Source organism: Dermacentor albipictus, chromosome 2, assembly GCF_038994185.2.
Source record: "Dermacentor albipictus isolate Rhodes 1998 colony chromosome 2, USDA_Dalb.pri_finalv2, whole genome shotgun sequence".
Lineage (NCBI taxonomy): Eukaryota > Metazoa > Arthropoda > Arachnida > Ixodida > Ixodidae > Dermacentor > Dermacentor albipictus.
Window position 1 is genome coordinate 167,872,034 of NC_091822.1, and position 17,570 is coordinate 167,889,603.

The window sequence follows — 17,570 nt, forward strand, 5'->3', positions numbered from 1 at the left end:
CTGCAGTTGCCGCTTAGTGTTGTGCATCGATCGGGGAAAAAAAAACAAATGTTTCATCCTTCGTAGGATTGCTGTTGCAGATATTGCTTCAGAAGATAAAGCATTTATCTAAACACGAGCACAGGGTGTAAATGATCGCACTCCGATGCATATGATACATAATGACAATCACCACGAAAGCCTATCGCATTGCTATTACTTCCACAGGTAATTTTCATGGCTGCTATGGAATGGCTGTCTCACTGCACCACAATCTATAGCAACTAATACACTGGGCATTTCAAATGGTTCATGAAAGCGGGTTGGGCCCTGGCCAGACTGAAGCAGCGGCACTCGAGACACACTTTTCAACGCCCAGCCTCGTGTGAGTCACTTGACACTCGTCACAGACACTTGCTGACATTGCCTTCAGGCGGGAACAGGCCTTTCTGTTAGATTCACGTTTCACGTCCAGGCTTTCGTTACTAGGCTTCTGCGTGCTTAAGGCGACGCGAAATGTTTGAATGCACTTTGCTCATCGACAAAAGGCGCCCTTACTTTGCACAGCGATTTGGAAATGTGTATGCACCCTACATCGACGTCAATGCCGACGCGCACCACTTCTGCGTTTTCGAGCTCGAGAGCAGTGTGTCGACGTGGTGTCTAAGGCCAAACAGGCATCCGACTTTGCCAGAAGGCGTACACACAACTTAAAGAATCGCTACATACGACACACCCTGCAAGATGCATGATCCGTGTCGGCACCATATGCAGTCGGCGCTGTGCTACCACGACTCTTCGAAACCGACAGTCCAAATGAGGCGACATGTCGTGCTGTTTCGTGGATGCAGCACAGTGCGTTCGAAGCTTCTGTAGCTTCGTAACGGCAACGTTATTCGTACTCGCCGATATTACACAGTCACCCAATATGCAGTCGGCGCCGTGCTACCACGACTCTTCGAAACCGACAGTCCAAATGATGCGACATGTCGTGCTGTTTCGTGGATGCAGCACAGTGCGTTCGAAGCTTCTGTAGCTTCGTAACGGCAACGTTATTCGTACTCGCCGATATTACACAGTCACCCAATATGCAGTCGGCGCCGTGCTACCACGACTCTTCGAAACCGACAGTCCAAATGATGCGACATGTCGTGCTGTTTCGTGGATGCAGCACAGTGCGTTCGAAGCTTCTGTAGCTTCGTAACGGCAACGTTATTCGTACTCGCCGATATTACACAGTGATTCAATACTACAGTACACACCACACAGCCACAAGGAATCGCAACGGTCCTCCCATTGCGTGCACGCGTGTGTAGGCGCCGACAGTCATTTTCGATTTTGAAACGCAGCATAAAATAAATGCTTTATTTATTTAGGCGCAGTGTATTTAACAACAAAACGATAACGTTAGCATTTCATGTATTTTTTACAAAGTTTTCTTTTTGTGACGTCATCATGCGTGGCAGCAGCGGACTCCACTTGGGGTCGTCTGCTGCCACGCGCGTGCACCCAGCGCCGCACAAAAAAAAAAAGGCCGGCGCTGGGTGCACGCGCGTGGCAGCAGACGACCCCAAGTGGAGTCCGCTGCTGCCACGCATGATGACGTCACAAAAAGAAAACTTTGTAAAAAATACATGAAATGCTAACGTTATCGTTTTGTTGTTAAATACACTGCGCCTAAATAAATAAAGCATTTATTTTATGCTGCGTTTCAAAATCGAAAATGACTGTCGGCGCCTACACACGCGTGCACGCAATGGGAGGACCGTTGCGATTCCTTGTGGCTGTGTGGTGTGTACTGTAGTATTGAATCACTGTGTAATATCGGCGAGTACGAATAACGTTGCCGTTACGAAGCTACAGAAGCTTCGAACGAACTGTGCTGCATCCACGAAACAGCACGACATGTCGCATCATTTGGACTGTCGGTTTCGAAGAGTCGTGGTAGCACGGCGCCGACTGCATATTGGGTGACTGTGTAATATCGGCGAGTACGAATAACGTTGCCGTTACGAAGCTACAGAAGCTTCGAACGCACTGTGCTGCATCCACGAAACAGCACGACATGTCGCATCATTTGGACTGTCGGTTTCGAAGAGTCGTGGTAGCACGGCGCCGACTGCATATTGGGTCACTGTGTAATATCGGCGAGTACGAATAACGTTGCCGTTACGAAGCTACAGAAGCTTCGAACGAACTGTGCTGCATCCACGAAACAGCACGACATGTCGCATCATTTGGACTGTCGGTTTCGAAGAGTCGTGGTAGCACAGCGCCGACTGCATATTGGGTCACTGTGTAATATCGGCGAGTACGAATAACGTTGCCGTTACGAAGCTACAGAAGCTTCGAACGAACTGTGCTGCATCCACGAAACAGCACGACATGTCGCATCATTTGGACTGTCGGTTTCGAAGAGTCGTGGTAGCACGGCGCCGACTGCATATTGGGTGACTGTGTAATATCGGCGAGTACGAATAACGTTGCCGTTACGAAGCTACAGAAGCTTCGAACGAACTGTGCTGCATCCACGAAACAGCACGACATGTCGCATCATTTGGACTGTCGGTTTCGAAGAGTCGTGGTAGCACGGCGCCGACTGCATATTGGGTGACTGTGTAATATCGGCGAGTACGAATAACGTTGCCGTTACGAAGCTACAGAAGCTTCGAACGCACTGTGCTGCATCCACGAAACAGCACGACATGTCGCATCATTTGGACTGTCGGTTTCGAAGATTCGTGGTAGCACGGCGCCGACTGCATATTGGGTGACTGTGTAATATCGGCGAGTACGAATAACGTTGCCGTTACGAAGCTACAGAAGCTTCGAACGAACTGTGCTGCATCCACGAAACAGCACGACATGTCGCATCATTTGGACTGTCGGTTTCGAAGAGTCGTGGTAGCACGGCGCCGACTGCATATTGGGTGACTGTGTAATATCGGCGAGTACGAATAACGTTGCCGTTACGAAGCTACAGAAGCTTCGAACGCACTGTGCTGCATCCACGAAACAGCACGACATGTCGCATCATTTGGACTGTCGGTTTCGAAGATTCGTGGTAGCACGGCGCCGACTGTATATTGGGTGACTGTGTAATATCGGTGAGTACGAATAACGTTGCCGTTACGAAGCTACAGAAGCTTCGAACGAACTGTGCTGCATCCACGAAACAGCACGACATGTCGCATCATTTGGACTGTCGGTTTCGAAGAGTCGTGGTAGCACAGCGCCGACTGCATATTGGGTCACTGTGTAATATCGGCGAGTACGAATAACGTTGCCGTTACGAAGCTACAGAAGCTTCGAACGCACTGTGCTGCATCCACGAAACAGCACGACATGTCGCATCATTTGGACTGTCGGTTTCGAAGAGTCGTGGTAGCACGGCGCCGACTGCATATTGGGTGACTGTGTAATATCGGCGAGTACGAATAACGTTGCCGTTACGAAGCTACAGAAGCTTCGAACGCACTGTGCTGCATCCACGAAACAGCACGACATGTCGCATCATTTGGACTGTCGGTTTCGAAGAGTCGTGGTAGCACGGCGCCGACTGCATATTGGGTCACTGTGTAATATCGGCGAGTACGAATAACGTTGCCGTTACGAAGCTACAGAAGCTTCGAACGCACTGTGCTGCATCCACGAAACAGCACGACATGTCGCATCATTTGGACTGTCGGTTTCGAAGAGTCGTGGTAGCACAGCGCCGACTGCATATTGGGTCACTGTGTAATATCGGCGAGTACGAATAACGTTGCCGTTACGAAGCTACAGAAGCTTCGAACGCACTGTGCTGCATCCACGAAACAGCACGACATGTCGCATCATTTGGACTGTCGGTTTCGAAGATTCGTGGTAGCACAGCGCCGACTGCATATTGGGTCACTGTGTAATATCGGCGAGTACGAATAACGTTGCCGTTACGAAGCTACAGAAGCTTCGAACGCACTGTGCTGCATCCACGAAACAGCACGACATGTCGCATCATTTAGACTGTCGGTTTCGAAGAGTCGTGGTAGCACGGCGCCGACTGCATATTGGGTCACTGTGTAATATCGGCGAGTACGAATAACGTTGCCGTTACGAAGCTACAGAAGCTTCGAACGAACTGTGCTGCATCCACGAAACAGCACGACATGTCGCATCATTTGGACTGTCGGTTTCGAAGAGTCGTGGTAGCACGGCGCCGACTGCATATTGGGTGACTGTGTAATATCGGCGAGTACGAATAACGTTGCCGTTACGAAGCTACAGAAGCTTCGAACGCACTGTGCTGCATCCACGAAACAGCACGACATGTCGCATCATTTGGACTGTCGGTTTCGAAGAGTCGTGGTAGCACGGCGCCGACTGCATATTGGGTCACTGTGTAATATCGGCGAGTACGAATAACGTTGCCGTTACGAAGCTACAGAAGCTTCGAACGCACTGTGCTGCATCCACGAAACAGCACGACATGTCGCATCATTTGGACTGTCGGTTTCGAAGATTCGTGGTAGCACAGCGCCGACTGCATATTGGGTCACTGTGTAATATCGGCGAGTACGAATAACGTTGCCGTTACGAAGCTACAGAAGCTTCGAACGAACTGTGCTGCATCCACGAAACAGCACGACATGTCGCATCATTTGGACTGTCGGTTTCGAAGAGTCGTGGTAGCACGGCGCCGACTGCATATTGGGTGACTGTGTAATATCGGCGAGTACGAATAACGTTGCCGTTACGAAGCTACAGAAGCTTCGAACGCACTGTGCTGCATCCACGAAACAGCACGACATGTCGCATCATTTGGACTGTCGGTTTCGAAGAGTCGTGGTAGCACGGCGCCGACTGCATATTGGGTGACTGTGTAATATCGGCGAGTACGAATAACGTTGCCGTTACGAAGCTACAGAAGCTTCGAACGCACTGTGCTGCATCCACGAAACAGCACGACATGTCGCATCATTTGGACTGTCGGTTTCGAAGAGTCGTGGTAGCACGGCGCCGACTGCATATTGGGTCACTGTGTAATATCGGCGAGTACGAATAACGTTGCCGTTACGAAGCTACAGAAGCTTCGAACGCACTGTGCTGCATCCACGAAACAGCACGACATGTCGCATCATTTGGACTGTCGGTTTCGAAGATTCGTGGTAGCACAGCGCCGACTGCATATTGGGTCACTGTGTAATATCGGCGAGTACGAATAACGTTGCCGTTACGAAGCTACAGAAGCTTCGAACGAACTGTGCTGCATCCACGAAACAGCACGACATGTCGCATCATTTGGACTGTCGGTTTCGAAGAGTCGTGGTAGCACGGCGCCGACTGCATATTGGGTGACTGTGTAATATCGGCGAGTACGAATAACGTTGCCGTTACGAAGCTACAGAAGCTTCGAACGCACTGTGCTGCATCCACGAAACAGCACGACATGTCGCATCATTTGGACTGTCGGTTTCGAAGAGTCGTGGTAGCACGGCGCCGACTGCATATTGGGTGACTGTGTAATATCGGCGAGTACGAATAACGTTGCCGTTACGAAGCTACAGAAGCTTCGAACGCACTGTGCTGCATCCACGAAACAGCACGACATGTCGCATCATTTGGACTGTCGGTTTCGAAGATTCGTGGTAGCACAGCGCCGACTGCATATTGGGTCACTGTGTAATATCGGCGAGTACGAATAACGTTGCCGTTACGAAGCTACAGAAGCTTCGAACGAACTGTGCTGCATCCACGAAACAGCACGACATGTCGCATCATTTGGACTGTCGGTTTCGAAGAGTCGTGGTAGCACGGCGCCGACTGCATATTGGGTGACTGTGTAATATCGGCGAGTACGAATAACGTTGCCGTTACGAAGCTACAGAAGCTTCGAACGAACTGTGCTGCATCCACGAAACAGCACGACATGTCGCATCATTTGGACTGTCGGTTTCGAAGAGTCGTGGTAGCACAGCGCCGACTGCATATTGGGTCACTGTGTAATATCGGCGAGTACGAATAACGTTGCCGTTACGAAGCTACAGAAGCTTCGAACGAACTGTGCTGCATCCACGAAACAGCACGACATGTCGCATCATTTGGACTGTCGGTTTCGAAGAGTCGTGGTAGCACGGCGCCGACTGCATATTGGGTGACTGTGTAATATCGGCGAGTACGAATAACGTTGCCGTTACGAAGCTACAGAAGCTTCGAACGCACTGTGCTGCATCCACGAAACAGCACGACATGTCGCATCATTTGGACTGTCGGTTTCGAAGATTCGTGGTAGCACAGCGCCGACTGCATATTGGGTCACTGTGTAATATCGGCGAGTACGAATAACGTTGCCGTTACGAAGCTACAGAAGCTTCGAACGAACTGTGCTGCATCCACGAAACAGCACGACATGTCGCATCATTTGGACTGTCGGTTTCGAAGAGTCGTGGTAGCACGGCGCCGACTGCATATTGGGTCACTGTGTAATATCGGCGAGTACGAATAACGTTGCCGTTACGAAGCTACAGAAGCTTCGAACGAACTGTGCTGCATCCACGAAACAGCACGACATGTCGCATCATTTGGACTGTCGGTTTCGAAGAGTCGTGGTAGCACGGCGCCGACTGCATATTGGGTGACTGTGTAATATCGGCGAGTACGAATAACGTTGCCGTTACGAAGCTACAGAAGCTTCGAACGCACTGTGCTGCATCCACGAAACAGCACGACATGTCGCATCATTTGGACTGTCGGTTTCGAAGAGTCGTGGTAGCACGGCGCCGACTGCATATTGGGTGACTGTGTAATATCGGCGAGTACGAATAACGTTGCCGTTACGAAGCTACAGAAGCTTCGAACGCACTGTGCTGCATCCACGAAACAGCACGACATGTCGCATCATTTGGACTGTCGGTTTCGAAGAGTCGTGGTAGCACGGCGCCGACTGCATATTGGGTCACTGTGTAATATCGGCGAGTACGAATAACGTTGCCGTTACGAAGCTACAGAAGCTTCGAACGCACTGTGCTGCATCCACGAAACAGCACGACATGTCGCATCATTTGGACTGTCGGTTTCGAAGATTCGTGGTAGCACAGCGCCGACTGCATATTGGGTCACTGTGTAATATCGGCGAGTACGAATAACGTTGCCGTTACGAAGCTACAGAAGCTTCGAACGAACTGTGCTGCATCCACGAAACAGCACGACATGTCGCATCATTTGGACTGTCGGTTTCGAAGAGTCGTGGTAGCACGGCGCCGACTGCATATTGGGTGACTGTGTAATATCGGCGAGTACGAATAACGTTGCCGTTACGAAGCTACAGAAGCTTCGAACGCACTGTGCTGCATCCACGAAACAGCACGACATGTCGCATCATTTGGACTGTCGGTTTCGAAGAGTCGTGGTAGCACGGCGCCGACTGCATATTGGGTGACTGTGTAATATCGGCGAGTACGAATAACGTTGCCGTTACGAAGCTACAGAAGCTTCGAACGCACTGTGCTGCATCCACGAAACAGCACGACATGTCGCATCATTTGGACTGTCGGTTTCGAAGAGTCGTGGTAGCACGGCGCCGACTGCATATTGGGTGACTGTGTAATATCGGCGAGTACGAATAACGTTGCCGTTACGAAGCTACAGAAGCTTCGAACGCACTGTGCTGCATCCACGAAACAGCACGACATGTCGCATCATTTGGACTGTCGGTTTCGAAGATTCGTGGTAGCACAGCGCCGACTGCATATTGGGTGACTGTGTAATATCGGCGAGTACGAATAACGTTGCCGTTACGAAGCTACAGAAGCTTCGAACGAACTGTGCTGCATCCACGAAACAGCACGACATGTCGCATCATTTGGACTGTCGGTTTCGAAGAGTCGTGGTAGCACGGCGCCGACTGCATATTGGGTGACTGTGTAATATCGGCGAGTACGAATAACGTTGCCGTTACGAAGCTACAGAAGCTTCGAACGAACTGTGCTGCATCCACGAAACAGCACGACATGTCGCATCATTTGGACTGTCGGTTTCGAAGAGTCGTGGTAGCACGGCGCCGACTGCATATTGGGTCACTGTGTAATATCGGCGAGTACGAATAACGTTGCCGTTACGAAGCTACAGAAGCTTCGAACGAACTGTGCTGCATCCACGAAACAGCACGACATGTCGCATCATTTGGACTGTCGGTTTCGAAGATTCGTGGTAGCACAGCGCCGACTGCATATTGGGTCACTGTGTAATATCGGCGAGTACGAATAACGTTGCCGTTACGAAGCTACAGAAGCTTCGAACGAACTGTGCTGCATCCACGAAACAGCACGACATGTCGCATCATTTGGACTGTCGGTTTCGAAGAGTCGTGGTAGCACGGCGCCGACTGCATATTGGGTGACTGTGTAATATCGGCGAGTACGAATAACGTTGCCGTTACGAAGCTACAGAAGCTTCGAACGAACTGTGCTGCATCCACGAAACAGCACGACATGTCGCATCATTTGGACTGTCGGTTTCGAAGATTCGTGGTAGCACAGCGCCGACTGCATATTGGGTCACTGTGTAATATCGGCGAGTACGAATAACGTTGCCGTTACGAAGCTACAGAAGCTTCGAACGCACTGTGCTGCATCCACGAAATAGCCCGACATGTCGCCTCATTTGGACTGTCGGTTTCGAAGAGTCGTGGTAGCACAGCGCCGATTGCATATGGTGTCGACACGGATCATGCATATTGCAGGGTGTGTCGCATGTAGCGATTCTTTAAGTTGTGTGTACGCCTTCTGGCAAAGTCGGATGCCTGTTTGGCCTTGGATACCACGTCGACACACTGCTCTCGAGCTCGAATACGCAGAAGTAGTGCGCGTCGGCATTGACGTCGATGTATTGAGCCAAAGTAGAACTATGAGCGGCTGGGCCACGTTCTGCAATTTTTGTCTTCATAGTTAACATTGGGGTTGCTCAACATGTTCCTTTAGAACTGTGGCGAGCAGGTGCTCAAGCAAGTCGCGATTCGCTAGCCGCCAAAATCCGATAAACAAGGGAACAGTATGAACATGCAAGACAAGAAACAGTACAGGTAAATGCGACATCGAGTGCCATATAAAAATTCCAACAGCTCACTTACTTAGGCAATATCTGCAACAGCAATCCTACGAAGGATGAAACATTTGTTTTTTTTTTCCGCGATCGATGCACAACACTAAATAAGCGGCAAATGCAGCAACAAGCATTTGGAACGAGTTTAAACGTTTTTACCATAACAGCAAAAAGTTCTGCCAAACTGAGAGCCCACATATGCTCCATTCACATCAGTAAATTCAACAAACAAGAGCAACAGCACTGAAAAACGTAACAGGGGCTGCACAAGACCACACCACCAACCATAAACGCTCTCCAAGGCATAAAGAAACGAGCTGCTCCAGCGTTGCGCCCAAGTGTGGCTCGAGATCGCAAGCTCGAACACCATCCGGTTCTTCCAGCGCAACTAACTAGAACAACATTCTATCACACAACACAGTAAGAAACCGTAAAATTGTGTTTTAGCCAAGCTGAAACACTGAAGCAGCTCCAGCAGCGCGCGCAAAACTATAAACCGGAACACGCCATACTTGTTTAAACAACGTCATCATAACTGTGACGTCACTTCCGTGCGTGGCAGCAGCGTTTTGGTATGGCATTTCGCTTCTTCCACGCGCGTGTCACCAGTTACCGCCTTTTTTTTTTCGCTGCGGCTTCTACGACGCGCCGCATGGCGCCGCCACTGGATACGGCCCCGTCGGCGCATACAACAATTGTGACCTTATCTGGTCGCCCGCGCTCGCTCGCGCTGACGGGAGTTTCACCTCCTAAATGTCTTACTCCGTGTACTCGACTATCTACCGACTAACGTCGACTATCTACACTGCTGCATCTCTCGCCCTGCTGGTATTCTGGACGGAGAGAAGACAACGCCCCCTTCAAGCCTGTTATAAAAGCCCAGCCTGCCGACGGATGCTTCACACTTGGGGCAGCAGAGGCAGCGGCAGCAACAATCGTGAAGCGCCTGACCATCGTCTTTGCTTTACAAGTAACCAACTGTCCCGCTGCCGCTGCTGCCATAGCTTGGGTTCAATATGAGTACTGTGCCGACGGATACTTGTCTTACATGTTTTGAGGATTTTTCTGATGGTCAAGATTTCGTGACATATGGAGAATGTCGTCAGCCCTACCACCTTGGTAAAGGCGCAGCCATTAGCGAGCGAGTATACAAAGCAAAAAAATGAAGCAGATAAGAAAAGATTAAAATGGCCCAACATGCCCTTCACTTTCGTCTCGTAGTGGGCAAACGTTCGTGCTCCCACCTGCTTTGGGTAAAAAAACCTTCTGAAATCAAGAAGAATTTGGCTGCACTTACTGTCAAGCTGGATGGTCTGACATCATTAAGCGAGTCCGTAACAAGCATTGAAAAATCTGTTACGTATATTTCTGAGACATGCGACACACTACTAACGACTTCTGAGAGACATGATGGCGATATTGAAAGGCTACGCACTAAACTCGAAAGCACTGAAAAAGATCAATACGAGCTAAAGAAAGAGCTAAACGATCTACAACAATATAGCAGGAGACAGAACATGGAAATCCATGGCTTGCCCTTTGAGGAAAAAGAAATCTTGCTAAATAAATAAATGATCTGCCTATCAGACTCCGATATTGAAGGCCTGCATCGTCTCCCATCACGCTAAAAGAGGGTACCTGTGGCATTGATAAGGTGTTCTAGGCGGGCTCTTGAAGATGCATGGCTTGCAAAACGCACAGCCCTCAAAGAACAGGATGACAGGATACAGTTTTTTGATAATTTGACTGCCACTGACAAGAAACTTCGATGGCTAGCTAAAACGAAAGTTCGCGAGCAGAACTACTCTTTTGTGTGGTCAACAGAGGGAAAGATTTTTGTGAGGAAGGAGAGCGGCACTCCAGCAATAAGGATATCTTCAGAGGAGGACCTAAGCAAGATAGTATAGGCATCGGAAATTCGCAACCTTGCTAAACCTCTCTTCGGAATGATGGCTTACTATAACCCTGACCTTTTCAATCATATTGTTCAATGCCATCGCTCATCCTCCTCAAGTGGTCCTCTCCTTGTATCACCTAGATGTACGCAGTTTGAAGCATAAGGTCGAAGAAATAAAAAAATAATAATAAAATAAAATAAAATAAAAATAGCTTTAGAAATAAAGGATCGAGGTGAAGTAAAGTCAAGGTGAAAGAAATGCGACGTAGTTACTCGATGTATTTTATGTCCTGCTACAGATCACTCATGCCGAGGTACTCTTTTCTGAAGTCTTGAGTTCCTAAAAAACGAGATCATTAGGGCAACTTCGTAAGGTATTGATGTTTTATAATAATAATAATAATAATAATAATAATAATAATAATAATAATAATAATAATAATAATAATAATAATAATAATAATAATAATAATAGTTATTATTATTATTATTATTATTATTATTATTATTATTATTATTATTATTATTATTATTATTATTATTATTATTATTATTATTATTATTATTATGCAGGTTCAGGAGCAACTCGACATTGCTATTCATACTCGACTTAGCTATCAATATTTGCCACTCTGGTACAAGCCGTCAAAATGTGCGCTGAGCATTGGTTCTCAGATGAAGCGTTTCTCCCATATGTCCCTGCGGATTTCTTTGAAACCGCTCGCGGAGTCCACAGGGCCCGCGAACCATATATAGCTTACGAAAAACTATATGTTTGCAGAGGTGGTCTGGTGCGTTCTTTACTGGAGTAGACACACATATAGGCAAGCGAACAGATGTATTTGTTTAGATTAAGAGAGATTAGCACCGCATTGGGGCAGTAGTCTACGTCTGGGTGCGGGCAGACGTAGCCTCGTCCCCAGTGTCCTGCACACAGGATTCTCGTAGTTGTTACACGCGGCACATCACGGGATGTCGGTCGAGCTGTCCATGAGAATTGCACGTTGCATGACATACTATGTATGAGAAAAGGCCGTAGGCACCGAATACCCGAAACCGTGCAGGAAGTCGCCGAGTACGAGCAGACCATCAAGACAGGTGCGGAGTGCGCCAGGTCGGAGCTGACCAATAGGAACGAGCGCTCGCAGATGCCTGCTGAGGGGTCGCGCGCGACGAACGTGGCCGTGTCCGAAATGACCGGCAAGAGCCAGAGAACGACGGGCTTGAACGGACGGCGCAAGTCTAAGGCTGCTGCGGTTTCCATAAGGTCGCCCGAGACGACCAACAGGGGTGGCCACGTCGGCAAGCAGCGGCAACTCCACGCCAGGAAGGGAAGCAACGAAACGCAGATGACCGTCAAGGACGCCTGAGATATCCGGCTCCTCTCGGAGGGGACGGCGTGGCAGCAGGCTCCCGCACAAATAGTGCCTGTGGGGGAGCGAACGAGCGGGCGCGGTTTCTTCCTGGACTATACGGTTCCTCGATGCCAGCGCGGTAGCACACCCCCTGTCCTGGACCGGGACCATGCTGCGCCGCCTGCACCGCAGTACCAAGGACGGTCGCACCCGGTCCTGGGGCGAAATCGTGCTAAACCGCAGCATGGCATCAGGACTAAGGAAGGCCTCGCTCGCCGTTGAGCTTCGCCATCTTCTTCTTAATATGTGTTTGTGTGTGTGAGAAGCCGGATGCGTGTGTGTTGTGCCGGGTAACCGGGATAGTAAATGGACAGCGCGTTCATAGCGAAGACACTGGCGATGCGCTTGCCACAAGTGCGGATGACAATGACAGTGGTTCGGCGAACCAAAGTGCGGTCGCCAGGCACATTCGTCTGGCGGAAACGTTAGTTCAGCGAGAACTCCCATACGTCTGGGACGACGACGGCCTGGGTGGGACGCTTTCTTCCAGCGCGCATCCGGTGGCGCAAGCTTGGCCTCCAAGATCGCACATGCGCATCTCCGAAGCCACGGTACAAGCTACCAGGGAGGCTTGCCCTTTGTGCTGACTTGCTTGGTTAAAGGAAAGAATGGGCCGCGTGACTGGAAGCCAGGACGTCCTTCCATAGAGCTAAATTAGCTGTCAAATTAGCATGCTGAACTGTGCAGGTGTCTACAGACACGGGATAGCCAAACGCTTTGCCTGCTCTATACATGGTCAACGTTAATAATTGTGCGTTATTTGAAATGAATACGTAAACGAAACGTTCAGTCTTATAGTTACTACTTAACCTCCGCTTAAAGCATGGCCCCAATTGGGGCGCCTGAGATACACCAGCTCGGTTATGCACAAGTTTTTCAGACATTGGAAAATCACTTTGCCATGCACAGGAGACACGTCATCCGGCTGTCTGGCTTGGTATATAGATGAAGTGGTCCAACGCAAAAAAAAGCAATGAGTATCTGGCGACTCTTTTATACATTACTCAGAGTGGAGTGCGGTTACAATCATCGGGCACGTGTAATTGCACAAACGTATTATCGCTAATTCGCTCCCCTATCGTCATTGCACAAATGTTTACCATTGCAAACGTGCTACAACGGGATGTGCGAGAATCCTTAAAACTGGAGTTTAGGGGACCGCCAATTATCGCCCGCACAAAGGAGCTGCTGGCACTCTATTGCTTGTAGGCTTATAGGCGGACGTGTAATGCGCTGCAATATACGTTTCTGCTCTTTTCTCCCGCAAACCACAAATGGACAACGTAAGACGCGGCTACACATTTTTACGCATATGTCCAAACGGATATGCCTGCTGGTGAGTTCTTCAGTATAAGGCCGCTAACCTAGCTGCACATGCTGCTGTGCATGCCGATCAACAGGTGAGCTGCTCACCTTAACACATGCCTTAACATTTTCAACGTCCCCGATGCATCTGCGGTCTCTACTGGTGTGCTCCCTCCGCCTGAAGGTCTAACCGGCGAAGCAATAGAATGTTGTAGCATGCCACGAGTCGACGAACAAACTTATTTGTGCTCGTCGTCGGAGCTATATGTGTGTGTGCGTTTGTGCAGTCCTTGCATTCGCTTGCACGTGCTTCACCGCGAATTACTTTCGCTGGAGGAGTTGATCGTTTCTACAGTGTAGGCACGGTGCGCGACGTTCTACAATCTATGGCGAATAAAATGCCCCTTTGGTTACGGTATTCGAAAATATGAAGCGCGTGTAAAAGAACGCCATGAACGTCGCAACCTATTCGCAGCCGAAGACCGCGGCCGTATCGGAAACTCGTGGCACCAGGCGCGCGACCGGCACTTAGACGCGACCACGCACTCTCTTGATAGAGCTTTGTACAGTCGGGTCTTTGTGCGCGCGACAAGTGATCAGCCACTTAGGGTGTACACTGAAATCTAGTACACTTCACGCTTACTATATTTATGCGGATTGGGGTCAATGATGATGACAATAACGACGATAAGAGCATTTGCTGTGCGGACATGGAATGATGCTACAGAGGAAGATGAAAGTGACTCAACTGTGCGTCACTCTGCGATTGCTTGGACCTTCAAGAAATACTGCGCGATTTCTCTTCTGTGTTTTTTTTTCAACTCTTTTATTCGCCGTTATTTATACATTTAAGCTTATTTCGTATTAAATATGCCGTCCATGTCTTGGCCAGTCCCTCGTTGCCGTGCATAGTGTGTAAATCATCAGATTATATGGATCTGATGACGTCATTTAATATAGTTCGTACGTCCCGCTTTTGCCAAGATTGTGGTGCTTTAGCCACGCTCGAACACATGCTCTGGTCTTGCGAAAGAATTGAAGACTCGGCGATCAAGGATGCGTCCAGGTGGGAGGCTGCACTTCGCAGCCCGGACTTGGATGAACAATTCTGGGCTGTCCAGCAGGCTCACGACGTGGCCGTGAGGCTTGGCCTTCCGGTCCCGACGTGGGAGCGGCCCGCTTAGTGATTAATTATCACTACTTGCAGGACCAAATAAAGGTTTCCTTCCTTCCTTCCTTCCTGCTTTTGCAAACGTGTTCAATCTGCATCCGCGAAGAAGAAGTGAAAGGAAAGCTAATAAAATATTCTGCTACTCGCAACGAAATTCCATGCAGCGCAGCTTGCTCACGGAGACAGTGGTCTGCCCGTGAGGGGCTTCCCTTGGAGTAATCGCACAACGAGACGATCGACTTTGATTTATTTGTGGAACTTGTGGAAGTCTGCGAATATTAGAAACCTTGGAACAAAGAATCGCACAGTCGCTATTTGTAAATGCGACTATTTTTCAAATATTTTTCGATTATTTCAAAACACCCACTGCACGCAATTAAACATCAATCTGGAGCAAAAACTGCGGTAAATTTTCGCCCCCGCAGGCACGATATAGATACAAAACATGAGACCCTGCGTAGTGGAGCAGGCTACTTCGCTTAGGTAGCCATACTTTACAGGCTATACAGCGTTCATTTGCCCTCTCTGAAGAGGCCATGCGTGCGAATAAACCACTTGTTTTCTCCTAAGGCTCCATTTGTGTTTTTAATGAACAACATTCGTATTAGATTAGGTCTAAAAAAATCGCTATTCGCACACCCCTAGAGTTTGCGTCTGTACAGTGTGTTACACGGTCGTGAAGAGTTCGGGTTTAATTTTGGCCGCCTTTATATGGTTCCGTAACATGCACCACCGTCTAAGCCCACAGGCGCGTTTTTTTCTTCTTTTTCATTTGTCGCAGTGGGCCTGGGATTGAAACCACGACATCGTGGTTAGCAGTAGAACTCCGCAGCCACCGAACAACGACTGATGCCAGAAAAACTGCGTCGTTTTCAAAATTTTGCTTTACCTGCGCGCAGCGTAAGCGGCAAAACATAAGTGCTGACAGCTGCGCGAGTTGGTGCACACACACAGCAGCAAGACCAGGTAAATAATTCGCGGTCAGCTTGTTAAGGAACCCGCGATAATCCGTTTCTACAATTCTTCCTGGCTGATTCGCCTGAGTTGACAGTTGTGATGTAGGTTATTCCTCTGCCCATTATCAATAAAAAGAAAAGAAAGTAGTCGTCTAAAACACGGCAACTTCATAAGTAGGACTTATCTATTGATGAAAATAAAATAAAGGTGTACGCTTGTCAACAACGAAGAGAACCTCGATCGTTCTTCAAGTACTTCGAAGGTTTGCGGAATTGGCTCAATTTTTTTTTTTTGTCTTCCCAAGTTTCTCGTTTGTTTATAGTATTTTTCCCCTCTCGCTATGTGGCCTTGCAGACTGTCATCAAATTCTCGGCATCAGGAGAGAAGTGACAGACTCCCTATGTTGGGACTATGTGTCTGGGACTCCCTAGGTTTGTGGCTATTAATGTTATCTATCAAAAAGCGCGTCTTCCAGCATTGCCCTGCAGATTTCGCATCTTAACAATTAAAGCATTTCTGAAATTTTACAGCTTGCCGCTTAGACGATCTGAATATAGCCTTAATTAGTGATCTGAATTCCTTCTTTCTTGCTCATTGGCCTCGCTTTCACACTCCACAGATTGTATATGTACAAAAACAATTCGATAGCCTCAACGTGAGCATTCGAGAGGTAATTCCACCAACCGAATCAAGTCAGAATATTAAGCTAGATTTTGATGACATTTTCCCCCCAAACTGCAAGTTTCAATCAGCCACTTTTTAAATAACCTGTTGCAAGGTTACCTTGTACACGTACAAACAAATAACGTAATAGTTACAGATGCTTCTGTGAACAACGAAAAAGTGGGCGTGGTCATTTTCTCGCTTCCGCGTGGCTGGTCATTCTCCTTGAGACTACCAGATTTCACACCCGTTCTTGAGCCAAGCTTCTAGCAATTATTTTAGCGCTTCAGAAACTCACTTCGAACTCATTAAGTGCTTTAGGTCTGTACTTCGCTTACAGCTTCATCCAATTCGCCAACTCTAAAGGCGTTTCTAACATTAGTTCCTTCACAGTTGAATTCTCTAAAACCATTATGGGTACCTGGCCACTGTGGCTTACATTAAAATGAAATGGCAGACTCATTAGTGCGAGCATCCCCGAGTGGACCTATAATGCCGGGTCTTCCATTAGTGGCGCACGTAACAGCAATTAGATATAGAAAATATTCAATTCACAGAGTCAATGAATCAATAACAACATGGACAGAATATCAGCACCTAAAATTTCCGTGGAAAATCCAGTGGTGCCCATCAACACAATCAGAAGGAGCCATCACGAGATTACGCAGCCGTGCCCCTCCATTAAACCTTATATTTACACGGGACTGGTCTGACGCTATCGCCTCTGTGTCCATACTGCCAAGAAACAGAATCAGTAGATCACTATTTTTTAGTATGTCGGCGATACAAATTGTTAAGAAAAAGACATCTAGAACTTCCGCTTGCTAAATTAGGGTTAATGTTATCGGAAATCATACTATCTTTCGGTGCGTCAATTATAGAGGTCAGCCACAGGGACGTGTTTGATGCCGTTTGCGGTTACGTACAATCAACAAAACGAATAACTTTTTGATTGTTCTCTTGTAATTTGTTTGCTTTTGTATGCTTCTTTTTCTTTTTCATCGAATTTGTAACACTTCAAAAGATTCGGTAGTCGTTTCGGCACGCAATCCTCGGCCAATCCCCCAGTGTGGGTATGAGCCATAACATGAGGCCATCATCATCATCA

At 48.4% G+C, this 17,570-nt stretch overlaps 1 protein-coding gene across 4 annotated transcripts in view; it reads left to right on the top strand.

Annotated features, from left to right (window-relative positions):
• Nucleotides 1-13,149, top strand: part of LOC135910656 (high-affinity choline transporter 1-like) — a 48,044-nt gene extending 34,895 nt beyond the window's left edge. For all 4 annotated transcript variants that reach the window (XM_065442682.2, XM_065442683.2, XM_065442681.2 and 1 more), the window contains one exon: nt 12,016-13,149. In XM_065442682.2, the coding sequence (XP_065298754.1) occupies nt 12,016-12,321 (306 nt within the window). In that variant the 3' untranslated portion in view covers nt 12,322-13,149. The remainder of the gene's footprint in view (nt 1-12,015) is intronic.
• The last annotated feature ends 4,421 nt before the right edge of the window (nt 13,150-17,570 follow it).